Source organism: Thamnophis sirtalis, unplaced genomic scaffold, assembly GCF_051295495.1.
Source record: "Thamnophis sirtalis isolate CommonGarterSnake01/CBP01778 unplaced genomic scaffold, rThaSir2_p1.2 scaffold_14, whole genome shotgun sequence".
NCBI classification, from domain to species: Eukaryota; Metazoa; Chordata; class Lepidosauria; order Squamata; family Natricidae; genus Thamnophis; species Thamnophis sirtalis.
In genome coordinates this window covers 37451691-37466811 of record NW_028261394.1, presented here as the reverse complement: position 1 = coordinate 37466811, position 15121 = coordinate 37451691, and the positions used below count along the sequence as shown (strand labels likewise).

The window sequence follows — 15121 nt, the reverse complement described above, 5'->3', positions numbered from 1 at the left end:
TGAACGCCTGCCCAATGTAGGCGGCAGAAGTGCAAAAAACAGAAACAGCTTCTGGAAGCCAAAGCAGATAAAAGGGGACCAAAAAAAATAGGTGATTTATTGAACACAAGTTGCATAACTTTCCCAGTTGGACTCGGGCTACCGAAGGAGATGGAAGCACTGAATCCACGCAGCGTCCTGGTGACGGGATCTAACCGGGGCATCGGCCTGGAGCTGGTGAAGCAACTGGTGGGGAAAAGCAACCCACCAGAATGGATCTTTGCCACTTGCCGTGACCCAGAGGGACCTAGTGCAAAGGTGAGTCCCGGTGGGAATCAGCTGGGATTACCGGTAATAACTTTGCTCTAATAACTTTGCTTGGGAAAGGGAAAAGAGATGGAAACTTCTTACAAGCATTCTCTTCTCTTCTGCAAATAATTTAACGCCCCTCCCCTTGCTTTTCTTTCTGCTCTGCCTCACATTCTTTACCATCCTCAAAACAGCTTCCGGAGCCTCTCGCTTTTGTATCTTTCAGAGCTTGAAGACTCTTGCTGCCCAACACCAGGACCAAATAGAAGTCATCCAGCTCGGTGAGTTCCGGGCTTCTGCCCTGGCATTCAAAGTCAATTCAAATTGTCTACCACCCAGAGGAGGGCCTTCTCTGTGGCTGCTCCGACCCTCTGGAACGAGCTCCCCGTGGAGATTCGGACCCTCACCACGCTTCAGGCTTTCCGCAAAGCCCTTAAAACCTGGCTGTTCCGACAGGCCTGGGGCTGACAAGTTCCCCGTCCCCGCTCGAATTGTGTGGTTGTTGACTGTTTTTAAATTGTTGTAGTTGTTTGTCCGTTGTTGTCCTCCTGTTTGTATCCCCCCTCCCCTTATTTTGGTTTGTGAGCCGCCCTGAGTCCCTCTGGGAATAGGGCGGCATAGAAATGCAATAAATCAAATCAATCAAATCAAAGTGGGCAAACTGCAGCCCTTTCGATATTGCTGGCTCCTAACTCTCAGCCCTTATGACCATTGTCCTTCCTCCTGGGACTGAGAGCCAGCCACCGGTGGCTCAGCGGTGTCTGGATGATCGCTGGTTGCCCCCCATCCTCTCCCCCCCGTCCTGATGGGCCAAGAGCTGACTTGCATGGGGATTTTTTTTTCCTGAGATGGAAGTAGAGATAGTCCTTGACTTACGACCACCATTGAGCCCAACATTTCTCTTGCTAACTTGAAACATCGGTTAAGTCAGTTTGCCCCGTTTTACGACGTTCCTTGCCGCAGTGGTTAAAGGAATCACTGCAGTTGTTAAATTAGTCAAATTGTTGTAAAGTGAATCTGGCTTCCCCATTGACTTTGCTGGTCAGAAGGTCGCAAAAGGTGAACAAAGGACCCCGGGACATTGAAACAGTCATATATACGAGTCAAACTGCAAGCGTTCTGAATTTTGATCACGTGTCCGCGGGGATGGTCGTAAGTGTGAAAACTGGTCAGCAGTCACTTGTGCCGTTGTAACTTTGAACGGTCACTAAACGGACTGTTGCGAACCGAGGACTACCTGTAGACATATCGACGCACATCTGTCCTGCATTTTCTGCAGGAATTTGTTACGCCTGCTTCATCGGTCTCTTGCTCCAATTGCAGTTCTGCAAACTCCCATCTGCTGTTTTAGTTCATTCCCTTTATCTCCCAAAGGTTACATTAACAGCCAGGCATGTGGCTGCCAAAAAAAAAAAAAAGTCGTAAAACGAAGAGATTTATTTGTTCTCTGTTGTGCTGAGATTTTAAGCTAGATAAAATTGTACATAGGCAGTTAGCAGTTGCATAATAACATTAAAAAAAATAAACAGGCTAATACGATAGGCACCGAATAATGAACATGGAGGCCAAAGGATCTTAGGGTGTGTTGTATGATCTTCGTTGCTATATATACAGTATAAGTATCTCTCTCTCTCTCTCTCTCTCTCTCTCTCTCTCTCTCTCTCTCTCTCTCTCTCTCTCTCTCTCTCTCTCTCTCTCTCTCTCTCTCTCTATATATATATATATATATATATATATAAATTAATATATCTATATCTATATCTATATCTATCTATATATCTATATCTATATCTATATCTATATCTATATCTATATCTATATCTATATCTATATCTATATCTATATCTATATCTATATCTATATCTATATCTATATCTATATCTATATCTATATCTATATCTATATCTATATTATATCTATATCTATATCTATATCTATATCTATATCTATATCTATCTATATCTATATCTATATCTATATCTATATCTATATCATCTATTATATATCCACCCATCCATCTATATCTATATCTATATATCTCTATCTCTATCTCTATCTCTACCTTTACCTCTACCTCTACATCTATCTATCTCTCTATCTCTATCTACTATCTCTATCTCTATCTCTATCTCTATCTCTATCTCTATCTCTATCTCTATCTCTATCTCTATCTCTATCTCTATCTCTATCTCTATCTCTATCTCTATACTATACCTATACCTATACCTATACCTATACCTATACCTATACCTATACCTATACCTATACCTATACCTATCCATCCATCCATCCATCCATCCATCCATCCATCCATCCATCATCCATCCATCCATCCATCCATCCATCTATCTATCTATCTATCTATCTATCTATCTATCTATCTCTATCATCTATCTCTCTATATCAATCTATCTATCATCTATCTATCTATCTATCATCTATCTATCTATCTATCTATCTATCTATCTATCTATCTATCTATCTATCTATCTATCTATCATCTATCTATCTGTGTGTGTTTTTATTTGTGCTGATAAATAGTTTAAATATATATATGTATATTTATATATATACAATATATATATGACTTTAAATATATACATATATACATATACATATACATACACACACACACTTACAGACAGACAGACAGACATATATATATATATATATATATATATATATATATATATATATATATATATATATATATATATATATATATATATATATATATATATATATATATATATATATATTCATAGATTTTCACAGATGTAGGTATGCTGGTCTTGTTGTATTCGGGTCTTTTCCCGTGTAAGATTGAGATTTTCTTTACAATGTTTCGGCGAGGCCTCACTCGCCATCCTCAGGCTGGTGTCTTCAGCTTAAAGTGTGATTGGAGCTGCCGTCTTTCTATAAATCTTGGTGTATGTGTGTGTGTGTGGAGTGCTGGTGTTGTTTCAGTAAGTGGATTGATTGGCTGTGCGGCTGTATCATGATTCGTACATTGGTGCTGATTGGTGCTGGCTGTGTGTCCGTTGTTGTTTTGTGTTGCAACGGCCTGGGTGATGGGTGGGGCTCGTCTGTTGACTAGGGCTGGTTTTCCAGATGTCTAGCAGAAACACTTTTCTAATATATAGAGAACTCTAATGTATAAAAGGCAGTTAGGTGTCTAGCTGGGAAACAGCAGTGTTGCTTCTTGGCTAGGGATTTGCACCCCTTACAAAAACCTTCCTCATTTCTCTTTTAGACACTTCTGATCCATCCAGCATCAAAGCTGCTGCAGCCAAAATTACTAAATGTCTAAACGGAGCTGGGTTGAATCTGTTGTTCAACAATGCTGGAATAGTAAAGCCATCCAGTCTGGAATCCGAGACACCAGAAAACATGTTAGAGGTCTACAATACCAATGTGGTGGGCCCTATGGTAATGAGCCAGGTAGGAATATCCTTAAGATCTCTCCTTTTGACTAGGTCTCGCTTAGCAATAGCACTTAGCGTATTTTTCGGAGTATAAGATGCACCTTTTAAAAAGCCTCTAAAAAAACGCTCTCTACAGGAGGAGGCAGGAGAACAATGTGCCTCATCTAGTCCGACTTTAGGCGTTTTATGATCACTCGAGCAGAGTTAAGCAAGAGTTAAAAGCCTAAAAATTCCTGACGTAGGTGAGGCACGTTGGTCTCCTGCGGGGGAGGGAGAAGAAATAGAACGAAGGAAACTTTTTCGCAAAGGAGAAAAACAAATGCTGTTGCTTTAAATTGGAACTGAGCATGCCTGGCTGTGGAATTCTGGGAGTTGAAGTCCACAAGTCTAAAATTTTTTGAAACCCACCACTGTGTCAACGCCTCACCAGCCATAAACCTCATCGCACGTCACTGACCTTTCCCCCGTCCCTAAAAGAGCGTGGAAATGTTGGTGCGTCTTATACACCGGTGCGTCTTAGAGTCCGAAAAATATGGTATATAGCCAGTGGTGGGTTCCGGATTCCGTTCCAATCGGAACAGAATCCGAACAGCCCCGAAGTCACCCACATGCTGTAGCGGCAAATGATGGTTCCGCAAGCCTCCACGATGCTCCAGCTGCTCGGCGGAGTGTCGCGCAGGCACTGTATGCTCCATGCGCATGCACTGAAGCACGAAAAGCTTAAAGCACAGGTAAGGAGCCAGGGCAGGCAGGTGGGCCCTCCTGAGCACCGTACTGGAATGGTACCCAGTGCTCCAGGCAGGATCCAGTACGCCCGTATGGGGCATACCCCCTGCAACCCACTCATGTAAACATCTTTACAGAGTCAGCATCTTGCCTCCCAACTAAAATGGTTCCTCATTTTATTGACCTCAGAAGAATGGAAAGCTGAGTCAATCTTGAGCCAGTCAGAATTGAACTCTTGTCAGCGGGCACAGTTAGCCTGCAATACTGCATTCTAACCACTGTGCCACCACAGCTCTTTGGGGTGTCAAACCCGACTGCGTTGTGGGCTGGATTGGGACATAGCATGATGGGTTTGCAATTTATTTAGAGAGCCAGGAATCCTACAAAGATGCCTGACTGCCAACTGTGGTTAACTGCCAATTCTTCAATGTAGTCTGGTTGCCAGTTGTTGCCAGTTGTTTGGTTCACACTACTGTACTATCCAGGATGCACCACGAGGAGGTGGTGAGAGGGCTGTAAACAGTGGTGGGTTTCAAAAATTTTTCGAACCTACTCTGTGGGTGTGGCCTCCTTTATGGGAGTGGCTTGCCGACCATGTGACCTGGTGGGAGTGGCTTGCCGGCCATGTGTTTTCTCTCTCTCTCTCTCTCTCTCTCTCTCTTTCCTTCCTTTTGGCTCTCTGTCCCTTTTTCCTTTCATCTCTCTCTCACTTTTTCTTTCTTTTTTCTTTTTTCTTTCTTTCTTTCTTCCTTTCTTTCTCTCCCTCTCTCTCTCTCTCTCTCTGTTTGTGTGTGTGTGTCAGTGGTGGGTTTCCAAAAATTTTGGAACCTCTTCTGTAGGTGTGGCCTCCTTTGTGGGAGTGGCTTGCTGACCATGTGACCTGGTGAGAGTGGCTTGCCGGCCATGTGTTCTCTCTCTCTCTCTCTCTCTCTCTCTCTCTCTCTCTCTCTCTCTCTCTCTCTCTCTCTCTCTCTCTCTCTCTCTCTCTCTTTCCTTCCTTTTGTCTCTCTGTCCCTTTTTCCTTTTTTTTTTCATCTCTCTCTCACTTTTTCTTTCTTTTTTCTTTTTTTCTTTCTTTCTTTCTTTCTTTCTTTCTTCCTTCCTTCCTTCCTTCCTTCCTTCCTTCCTTCCTTCCTTCCTCTCTCTCTCTCTCTCTCTCTCTCTCTCTCTCTGTGTGTGTGTGTGTGTGTGTGTGTGTGTTTGTGTTTGTGTTTGTGTTTGTGTTTGTGTTTGTGTGTGTCAGTGGTGGGTTTCAAAATTTTTTGGAACCTCTTCTTTAGATGTGGCCTGCTTTACGGGTCCACTGGTGGAATCTCTTCTAACCGGTTCAGTAGATTTGACGAACCGGTTCCACCGAACTGGTGTGAACTGGTAGGAACCCACCTCTGGTTGTAAAGCGGCATATAAGTCTAAAGGGCTATTGCTATTGCAGATTCCCAGGGTGACTTTTAAATAGCCGGCCATAGCATGCCACTGTTTTTAATTCCCCCCTGCCTCTTTTTCTTCTTAGGTCTTCCTACCTTTGCTGAGAAAAGCATCCAAGGACAGCCTCGTGAAAGGCATGAGCTGCAGCAAAGCTGCAATTGTTAATGTATCCAGTGACTGCGGCTCCATCACCAACCTTCTGGAATGGGATTCGGGGCAAATCCCCAACTATCGTTGCAGCAAGGTTTGGAGAAGGCTTGGTCGCTGCCCATACTGTCATATAAATATCAGATTTTTTAGCTCTTATATGTAGAGATCAGTGGTGGGCTTCAAAAAGTGCAGCAACGGGTTCGCAGCCCCGTTGCTGGGTGGGCGTGGCCATCCAGGGTGTGGTCTATTCGACCTCCTGCACCACCGGGGAGGGGGGCATTTTTCACCCTCCCCAGGCTCCGGAGGCCCTCTTGAGGCCAGAAACAGGCCCATTTCCAGATAGGCCCATTTTTTGCCCTCCCAAGGCTCCTGAGGCTTTCCATGGGCCTCTGAGAGGGCGAAAACTGCTTTCCCTGGGCTCTGGAGTCCTTCCGGAGGCCAGGAACAGGACTGTTTCTGGACTTCCAGAAGCTCCGGTAGGCCCATTTCTCCCCCTCCCTGAGTTTCCATGTGGACTCTGCACTTATCTGGCATGAGTAACGGGCTGTGTGGAGACTCCTGGGACAGGAGGGGTGGGCGGGGCCAGCCAGGAATGGGATTTGGATGGCATGGTTTTACTGAACCATGCAAAATCTTCGCTAGAGGATCGGCCGAACCCGTGCGAACCTCCAGCAGCCCACCCCTGGTATAGATTTTCATATAAAATCTCAGACAATACCAGTAGTGCTCGACTTAGGATCACAATGGAACTCAAATTTTCTGTTGCTAAGCAAGATGGCAGCTAAGCGAGTTTTTGCCCCATTTTACCACCTTCCTGGCTACCGTTGTTAAGTGAATCACTGCAGTTGTTCAGTCAGCAATGCGGTTGTTAAGTGAATCTGGCTTCCCCAATCGACTTCGCTCATCAGAAGGGCGCCACAGTTGATCACATGACCTCAGGGGACCGCAACCACCATAAACACGTCATAAATATTTATTATTTATAAATAATTTCACATTCACATTTGGTTCATATTTATGATGGTTGCGGTCTGCAACCGTCATAAGTGTGAACCAGCTGCCAAGCGTCTCAGTGTTGATTATGTGACCATGGGGATGGTGCAATGGTCATAAGTGTGAAAAGCAATCCTAGGTCACTTTTTTCAGTGCTGTTTTAAGTTTGAACAGCCACTAAAAGAATTGTTGTAAGTCAAGGACTACCTGTATTTCCAAGAGTGGTCTTACCAGTGGTGGGATTCAAATAATTTAACAACTGGTTCTCTGCCATAATGACCAGTTGGATAGGCGTGGCTCAGTGGCAGAGGTGGGTTCCTACCGGTTCGCACCAGTTCGGTAGAACCGGTTCGTCAAATCTACCGAACCAGTTTAGAAGAGTTTCCACCAGTGGACCCGGAAAGCAGGCCACACCTACAGAAGAGGTCCCAAAATTTTTTGAAACCCACCACTGGTGGCTGTGTAGTTATCTACGCATTAATAATGATCTAATAATATTTCCTTATACATTTTAGGGACCTTTCCTTCCATAATTGGTGTTTCCTTTCATACTTTTGGATTTCTAATTTCTGTTTCCGTTAGTTGGCAATTGCTAAAACCAATCCCACGTGAAAAAGTATTCAAAGCCTTCTTGATTTTAATTGTCAGTTTATTTATTCCTGCACATTGTAATATTTATTCATTTACATCTCTCAGTTTTTCCACTGTTGCGCAAACACAATTCCAGCAGCTGCTAACGTGTGTAAAATTAAATATATATTATACTCCCTTTCAAATAGCCAACAAAATATTTCTGGTTTTGATTCCATATCTTGCTTTACAATTGCTTCTAACCACTAACTTCTGAATAGCTACTTGGACCGACCTAAGTACTAATTCATAATTTCATATCCGGTCACATGGGCGGCAAGCCACTCCCACAAAGGAGGCCACACCCACAGAGTAGGTTCCAACAATTTTTGAAACCCACCACTGCTCAGTGGTCATGTGACTGGGTAGGCATGGCCAACTCAATGTCATTCATGTCGATGGCGCTTTGCCTTAGCTGTTACAATGTAATAAGGGTTAACCGGACAGGCAGTTTCTGTAAGCTGGGCAATAAAGATTAGGCTAGAAAGAACATCAGATTGTTTCCTTCCTGCCTTCCTTACAGGATTAGCCCTGTAAAGTGGAAGAAAACAAAATGAGATTTCTTCCAACAACCGGTTCTCCGAACTGCTTAGAAAGTTAACAACCGGTTCTCCCAAATAGGTGTGAACTGGCAGAATCCCACCACTGGGTCTTATTAAGACGTTATAACATGATAGTAAGACTTTACGTGATCTTGATTCTACTCCTCTGCTAATGCAGTCTAGGATTGATTGCATTGGCTTCAGAGGTGGCTTCCTACCAGTTCGCACCTATTTGGTAGAACCGGTTCGTCAAATCTACCGAACCAGTTAGAAGAGTGGACCCAGAAAGCAGGCCACACCACCCACCAGTGGACCCAGAAAGCAGGCCACACCTACAGAAGAGGTTCCAAAATTTTTTGAAACCCACCACTGGTCCTTGGATATGATTATTCTACACTATCATGCTCATATTTATAAAACTCAGTGCCTCTGTGAAAGGTAAGGATGACTACTGCGTTTGTGGTGCAATCAGAACATTGCATGTGTTGAAGTTGTTTTAACGCAAACCAAAAATGCCTTTTAAAAAACAAGTTTACATCATATTCTTATGCATGCCGGTGCTGTGTGTGAGGTAATTTAAGGTGGTTCTGACAAGTGTCGTCGGCATCTTCATATCCGGTCACATGGGTGGCAAGCCACTCCCATCCGGTCACATGGGCAGCAAGCCACTCCCACAAAGGAGGCCACACCCACAGAGTAGGTTCGAACAATTTTTGAAACCCACCACTGATTGGCTTCTTTGGCAGCTGCAGCCCAACTTACCATATTCTTTGTAGGACTAGAATGTGGCCTTCACGTCTCCCTCTTTCTACAATGCCTCTCTTCTAGGCTGCTTTAAACATGCTCAACCGATGCCAGTCCCTGCAATATGCCCAAGACGAGATCCTGTGTGTTGCATTACACCCGGGTTGGTTGCAGACAGATATGGGGAACGTAAGTGAAACGGTAAGTGGGTTATAGCGGAATCGCTGTCCTCATAAAGTTTATTCCTTTACTGCAACCTTGGCAACTTTAACATTTATTGATTTCAACTCCCAGAATTTTTCAGTCGGCCTGAGGAATTCTGGGAGCTGAAGTCCTTAAAGTCTTATTTATTTATTTTATTTATTAATTTGTCAAACATGTGCAAGATAGCAGGTATAAGTATGAACACGGACATGAAAAAAGGAAATGAATACAAATAAATGGAGACAGTAGGAAAGGGACGGTAGCAGTGGTGGGATTCAAATACTTTAACAACCGGTTCTCTGCCCTAATGACCAGCTGGGTAGGTGTGGCTTGGTGGTCATGTGACTGGGTGGGTGTGGCCAACTCAGCATCACTCACTTCGATGGGCGCTTGGCCTTAGCTGTTACAATGCAATAAAGGGTTAACTGGAGAGGCAGTTTCTGTAAGTAGGGCACTAAAGATCAGGCTAGAAACAACACCAGAATGTTTCCTTCCTGCCTTCCTTGCAGGATTAGCCCAGTAAAGTGGAAAAAAACAAAAGGAGATTTCTTCCAACAACCGGTTCTCCGAAGTGTTTAGAAAATTAACAACCGGTTCTCCCGAATAGGTGCGAACCGGCTGAATCCCACCACTGGATGGTAGGCAGAATGCACGCTCCCTTTACGGACCTCTTAGGAATGGGGTGAGATCCATGGTAGACAGTTTAAGGTTGAAGCTGTGGGGGTTTGAGGATGTAACAATGGAGTCAGGTAGAGCATTCCAGGCGTTGACCACTCTGTTGCTGAAGTCGCATTTTCTGCAATCGGGTTTGGAGCGGTTTACCTTGAGTTTGTATCGATTGTTTACCCATGTAGTAATGTGGTTGAAGCTGAAGTAGTTGTTGACAGGTAGGATGTTGTAGCAGACAATTTTGTGTACTATACTTAGGTCCGACCACAGGCCAAGCTGCGAAGTTGATCTATTGCATATGAGCTGCTCCATTATCATGCTATTACATTAATTCACTTTTTGGATTTTCAAAAGGTTTTTTTTTTAACAGCCAGGGGGGGGAAAAGTCTTGGGGTTGGTCTTGCAGCTCACTTGAACCAGGGAAAAAAACCAATTTAATGACGCAACATCCTTTCTTTGATATGAAGAAAGCCACATGATCATTTAATACTGTTTACTTTTATTGTTCATGAATTTGGCAACAGAGTGTTGCAGGGCTAGAAAGTCCTATAGAAAAACAATCATATATTCGTCCAATTTTCCTTTTTTTTAAGTCAATAGCTAGGAAAACGTTTTGTGGCAATAAATTTTGTCCTCTGTTCATTAGGCCTGGTTGGGATCTTTTCTTTAACGAAAGATGTTCAGTAGTCCATTAAGTATCTCATTGCATCCGATAAAAATGAAAAAAAAAAAGAATGAAAAAGTAAGTTATTTCACAACAAATTAAATGTTTACGACCTCAGTAAGAGAAATGGAGGTAAAAATGAATTAGGCAAAATAAAAAAAATGAATTTGCAAATAAATTAAGGGAAAAGTTGGCATATTTCATTCATGTTTATTCCCCCCTCTTTTGTTCTTTCTTTTGTTTATTTTCCTTCCTTCCTCCCCCTTCACCTTCCTTCCCTTCTCCTTTTTTCCTTCTTTCTTCCTTCCCTTTCTTTCTCTTTCCTTTCTTTTTTCCTTCCTTCCTTTCCTTCCTTTCTTTTTTCCTTCCTTCTTCTTTCTTTCTTCCTCTGCGTTCTCTTTCCTTCCTTCCTCCCTCCCTTCTCCTCCCTTCCTTCCTTCATTCTTTCCTTTCTCCCCTTCTTCTTTCCTTCCTTCCTTTCTTTTTCTTTATTTCTTATTCTTTCTCTTTCCTTTCTCTTTTCCTTCCTTCCTTTCTTTCTTTTTTCCTTCCTTCTCCTTTCTTTCTTCCTCTGCCTTCTCTTTCCTCCCTCCCTCCCTTCCTTCTCCTTCCTTCCTTCCCCCTTCTCCCTTCCTTCCTTCCTTCCTTCCTCCCTTTCTTTTTCTTTCTTTCTTCTTCTTTCTCCTTCCTTCCTTTTTTTCCCCAGTTGAGAGCCCCAACTGCAGTTGAGGACGGTATACGCGAAATTCTTAAAACACTGGCCCTCCTCTCTGAGAAAGAAACTGGCACTTTTGTGAACTGGGATGGAAAACGTCTTCCTTGGTAATCCAGCAACTTTCCATAAGCCTGCCTTTTAAGGAGGACACCTGAAGATCTCTGACGACTGGCCACAATCAAAGTTTTGCTTCGTAACTTTCCTTAAAAACCTTAAAACCTCGGCACCACGAACTGGTTTTGGGCCCCCGATGGGGGTCTTTAAAGCTGGAGGCATAAGAGAGAAGATCCCACTTCGTATACCTGGTTATTAGTTTTCTGTAATTCCTGTTACATGTTAATGTTTTTATATTTCTGCTTTTATTGTATTTCAAGCTGTCCCAAAGTCACTTTGGATAGTGAGATAGGTGGCGAATTACAGGTAGCCCTTGGTCATTTAGTGGCTGTTTGAAGTTGCTACAGGACTTAAGACTGTTTTTCACACTTACCATTGCAACATCCCCATCATCACGTGATCAAAATTCAGCCGCTTGGCAACTGACTCATATTTATGACGGTTGCAGTGTCCTGGGGGGTCACGCAATCCCCTTTTGCAACCTTCTGACAAGCAAAGTCAACAGGGAAGCCAGATTTATTTAACAACCATGTTACTAACTTAACAACGGCAGTGATTCATTTAACAACCAGGCAAGAAAGGTCGTAAAAATGGGGCAAAATTCACTCGATCCCTGTCTCGCTTAGCAACAGAAATACTGGGCTCAGTGCTGCTCATTAAGCTGAGGACTACCTGTAAAATTGAATTAATAAATAAAATAAATAAAATAGTACGCAGGTGGGGGTGGGGGTGATATAAGAATGGCAACTGAGGACAAACCATCATGTTTTGGGGATAATGGAAAGTGAATTATTGTCCTGATACAAAACTAGCAGTTTATATTGCTCAAGAAAGCCAACTGGCTAGAGATGTAGGAAGGATGAAAAGAAGTAATTTAAAGCCCTAACTTGCAACAAATATCCGTTTCCCTTGAATGAATACCTTCGAGACCGCCTACTGCCACATACCTCCCAGCGGCCAGTAAGATCCCACAGATTGGGCCTCCTTCAGATGCCGTCAGCCAGACAGTGTCGGCTGGCGGGCCCCCGGAGGAGAGCCTTCTCTGTGGCTGCTCCGACTCTTTGGAATCAGCTACCCGCAGAGATCCAGACCATACCCACTCTCATGGCCTTCAGGAAAGCTGTTAAAACCTGGCTGTTCTGGCAGGCCTGGGGCTGTTGACCTCACTGTTGAGGTCCAGCCCTGATTAGAATGAATGTATGTGGTATTGTGATTTTAAACTGTTTTCTTTCTCTCTCTCTCTTTCCCCCCCCCCCCCTCTTTTTGTAAGCCGCCCGGAGTCCTTCGGGATTGGGCGGCATATAAAATGTATAAATAAATAAATAAATGAACTATTGCTGACTGAGATTTAAAGAGCTGCTCACACAATTGGTGACTTGTGGTTTTAAACCACAACTCATATGCTCCTGTCACCTGTGCAGTCTCACACCAGGATTCCAAATCATGTTTTTTTTAAAAAAGCAACGTTATCAAATTTAGAATATCTGAGCCATGGTGGCGCAGTGGTTAGAGTGCAGTACTGCAGGCTACTTCTGCTGAGTGCCGGCTGCCTGCAATTTGGCAGTTCAAATCTCACCAGGCTCAAGGTTGACTCCGCCTTCTGTCCTTCTGAGGTGGATAAAATGAAGGACCCAGATTGTTGGGGGCGATAGGCTGACTCTGTAAAACCATTTAGAGAGGGCTGTAAAAGCACTGTGAAGTAGTGCATAAGTCTAAGTACTATTGCTATTGCTATCTGCAACTAAACTAATCATTAGTTTCCCTGTTTGAGAAGGAGTCCCTTTATCAAACAAAAACTACGCCAATAACTGTTAAACTGGCTTCCTGGGCGGGGCTTACTGATGGAAGCAGCTTAACACAGCTGCTCCCGAATTCCTGGTCGCGTATCTGTTTAGATCATCATCTACCAGACGTCTAACAGGTTTCTTATCCTTCGGGCAAGAAGGGAAAAAGATATAGTTCTGCTGGCAAATGCCCTCTGGTTTTTGCAGCTTCTGTCTGCGGAGAGAGGGGGGCCAGCCGAAGGCAGAACGGCGTCCGTGCTGGGAATTCCCAACTGCCTTGCGCAGTGCAAAGTAAGCTTTCTCGAGACAGCATATATTTGGAAGTGTGTCACATATGATGAACATGAGATAAATGTACCATTTCTTCATTATCATGGCCATCTGCTCGGGCAGGCCACGTGACCAACTGGTCATGCTGTGTGAGGGTCATGCGGTGGTGGGGTCACCCCGGCTGGAAGTCACGTGAGTTGGTTGGTGGTTGACGCCGTCATTGGTTGGTTTGGCTATCTCCCACGCAAGCTACAAATACCTCCCACCATTTCTTACCCTTTTACTTGCCCATACCATAAGACTGGTGCTCTCTATCCTGCCAGAATAGAACACAAAGGCGGGATCATCACCTGTATTACAATTGTAAAGATGTGAGTGAAAATACTCAGCGTAACCTAAAATGATAAATATGCCCGAAGCCATGGAAGTGAACTACACTGTACATTTTAGTTCCATAAGATGGCAGCAGCTAACAAGACAGTTAGCTTGGTAAGAAAAACAGTATCTAATATTCCTTCTGGAAATGCATTAAAGTTTGTGTGAACGCATATAAGCAACCTAAATCACTAAAAATAACCCCTGTTTGGCAATATTTCCTGCACACTTTGGAAAATAAAGCTATTCGAGAATACCAAGGCAAAATTGTTTTCTGGATTTTTTTTAAAAATCCCACTTTTTATTATTTTAATAGAGTTGACTAACATATCTATTACGTACTCCTTCCTCCTGCTATTTGCCCAACAACAACCTTTGAGTTGAGTTGAGTTGAGTTGAGTTGAGTTGACTGGTCCAAAGTCTCCCAACCAGTTTGCTAGCCCAAGGCAGGGCTAGAACTCTCTCTCACCTAGTTTCTAGCCCAATGCCTTCTACCCTGGGATCCGATCCCAAGAAATTGCCAGAATCACCACCATATTATGTCTTCGGTCCTATTCTAGAAGGTGGCCCTGATCGAGACCACAAGCAATGTTCTCAAATGTTATTGTCAGATGAAAACGGGTCAATTCGCCACAAAACAGCATTTTTCTTCTGCCTGTCAATAAGCCATTATTTAGAAAAGAATCGAATTCATCAGAATCCAAACGTTGCTCATATAAGTTGCTTCAGTCTTTCGTGGAGACGCCAACAAATCTCTTGCCGAGGAGCTCAAATTTTGAGCCCACCACATGCCCTGGTGACTTGACAATTTATACTATCGTTAAAAAGAGAGAGATTTGTCCTCAATTTTCATTTATTCCAAACAATATAATCTTTTTTTTTAAAAGAACAAAGTTCCAGATGGCATTTTGGCAAGAGAATTCACAGTCCAAGTGAAAAGCTATTTCCCCATAGATGGAGTTGGAGAACAGGAATTGATTCTCGTCGGCATAAGTGTATGGTTTAGAGCAGGGGTGTCAAACTCAAGACCCGGGAGCTGGAGCCAGCCCGCGGGATGCTTAGATCTGGCCCACGGGGACACCCTGGAAACAGCGAAGGGCTGGCCCACAGTCCCTCTGCCAGTGAAAATGGAGCTTTGCTTTTGCTGGCAGAGGGTTGCAGTAGGCCATTGCAGCCGAAAATGGAGCTGTGGAGGGCTGCAGGCAGCCATCTGAGCTCCATTTTCACTGGCGGAGGGTTGCAGGAGGCTGTCACAGCTGAAAACGGAGCTTGGAAGCCCGTTTTCTCTAGCAGAGCGCTTGGTCCACCACAGGCGGCCTCAACACAAATGATGTAGATCTGGCCATGCCCACCCTGGCTGTGCCCCTCCTACCCCCGGTTCCACCACAAATGCGCGAACGACA

The 15121-nt window shown here is 43.8% G+C and overlaps 1 protein-coding gene across 1 annotated transcript; it reads left to right on the top strand.

Moving 5' to 3' along the window:
- On the top strand, window positions 1-13985 carry LOC148042799 (uncharacterized). Its single transcript, XM_087729037.1, has 6 exons — window positions 1-297; window positions 515-569; window positions 3542-3729; window positions 5950-6108; window positions 9008-9124; window positions 11167-13985. Exons 1-6 carry the CDS (start codon window positions 151-153, stop codon window positions 11284-11286), a joined length of 786 nt encoding a protein of 261 aa, XP_087585163.1. The 5' UTR covers window positions 1-150; the 3' UTR covers window positions 11287-13985.
- The last annotated feature ends 1136 nt before the right edge of the window (window positions 13986-15121 follow it).

What these genes read in the sequence shown, in the direction of transcription:
- LOC148042799 (XM_087729037.1), top strand. Translation starts at nt 151, where the DNA reads ATGGAAGCACTGAATCCACGCAGCGTCCTGGTGACGGGATCTAACCGG. An exon ending in CCAACTATCGTTGCAGCAAG is followed by an intron (nt 6,109 to 9,007) that starts GTTTGGAGAAGG and finishes CCTCTCTTCTAG; the next exon opens with GCTGCTTTAAACATGCTCAA. An exon ending in TGGGGAACGTAAGTGAAACG is followed by an intron (nt 9,125 to 11,166) that starts GTAAGTGGGTTA and finishes TTTTTTCCCCAG; the next exon opens with TTGAGAGCCCCAACTGCAGT.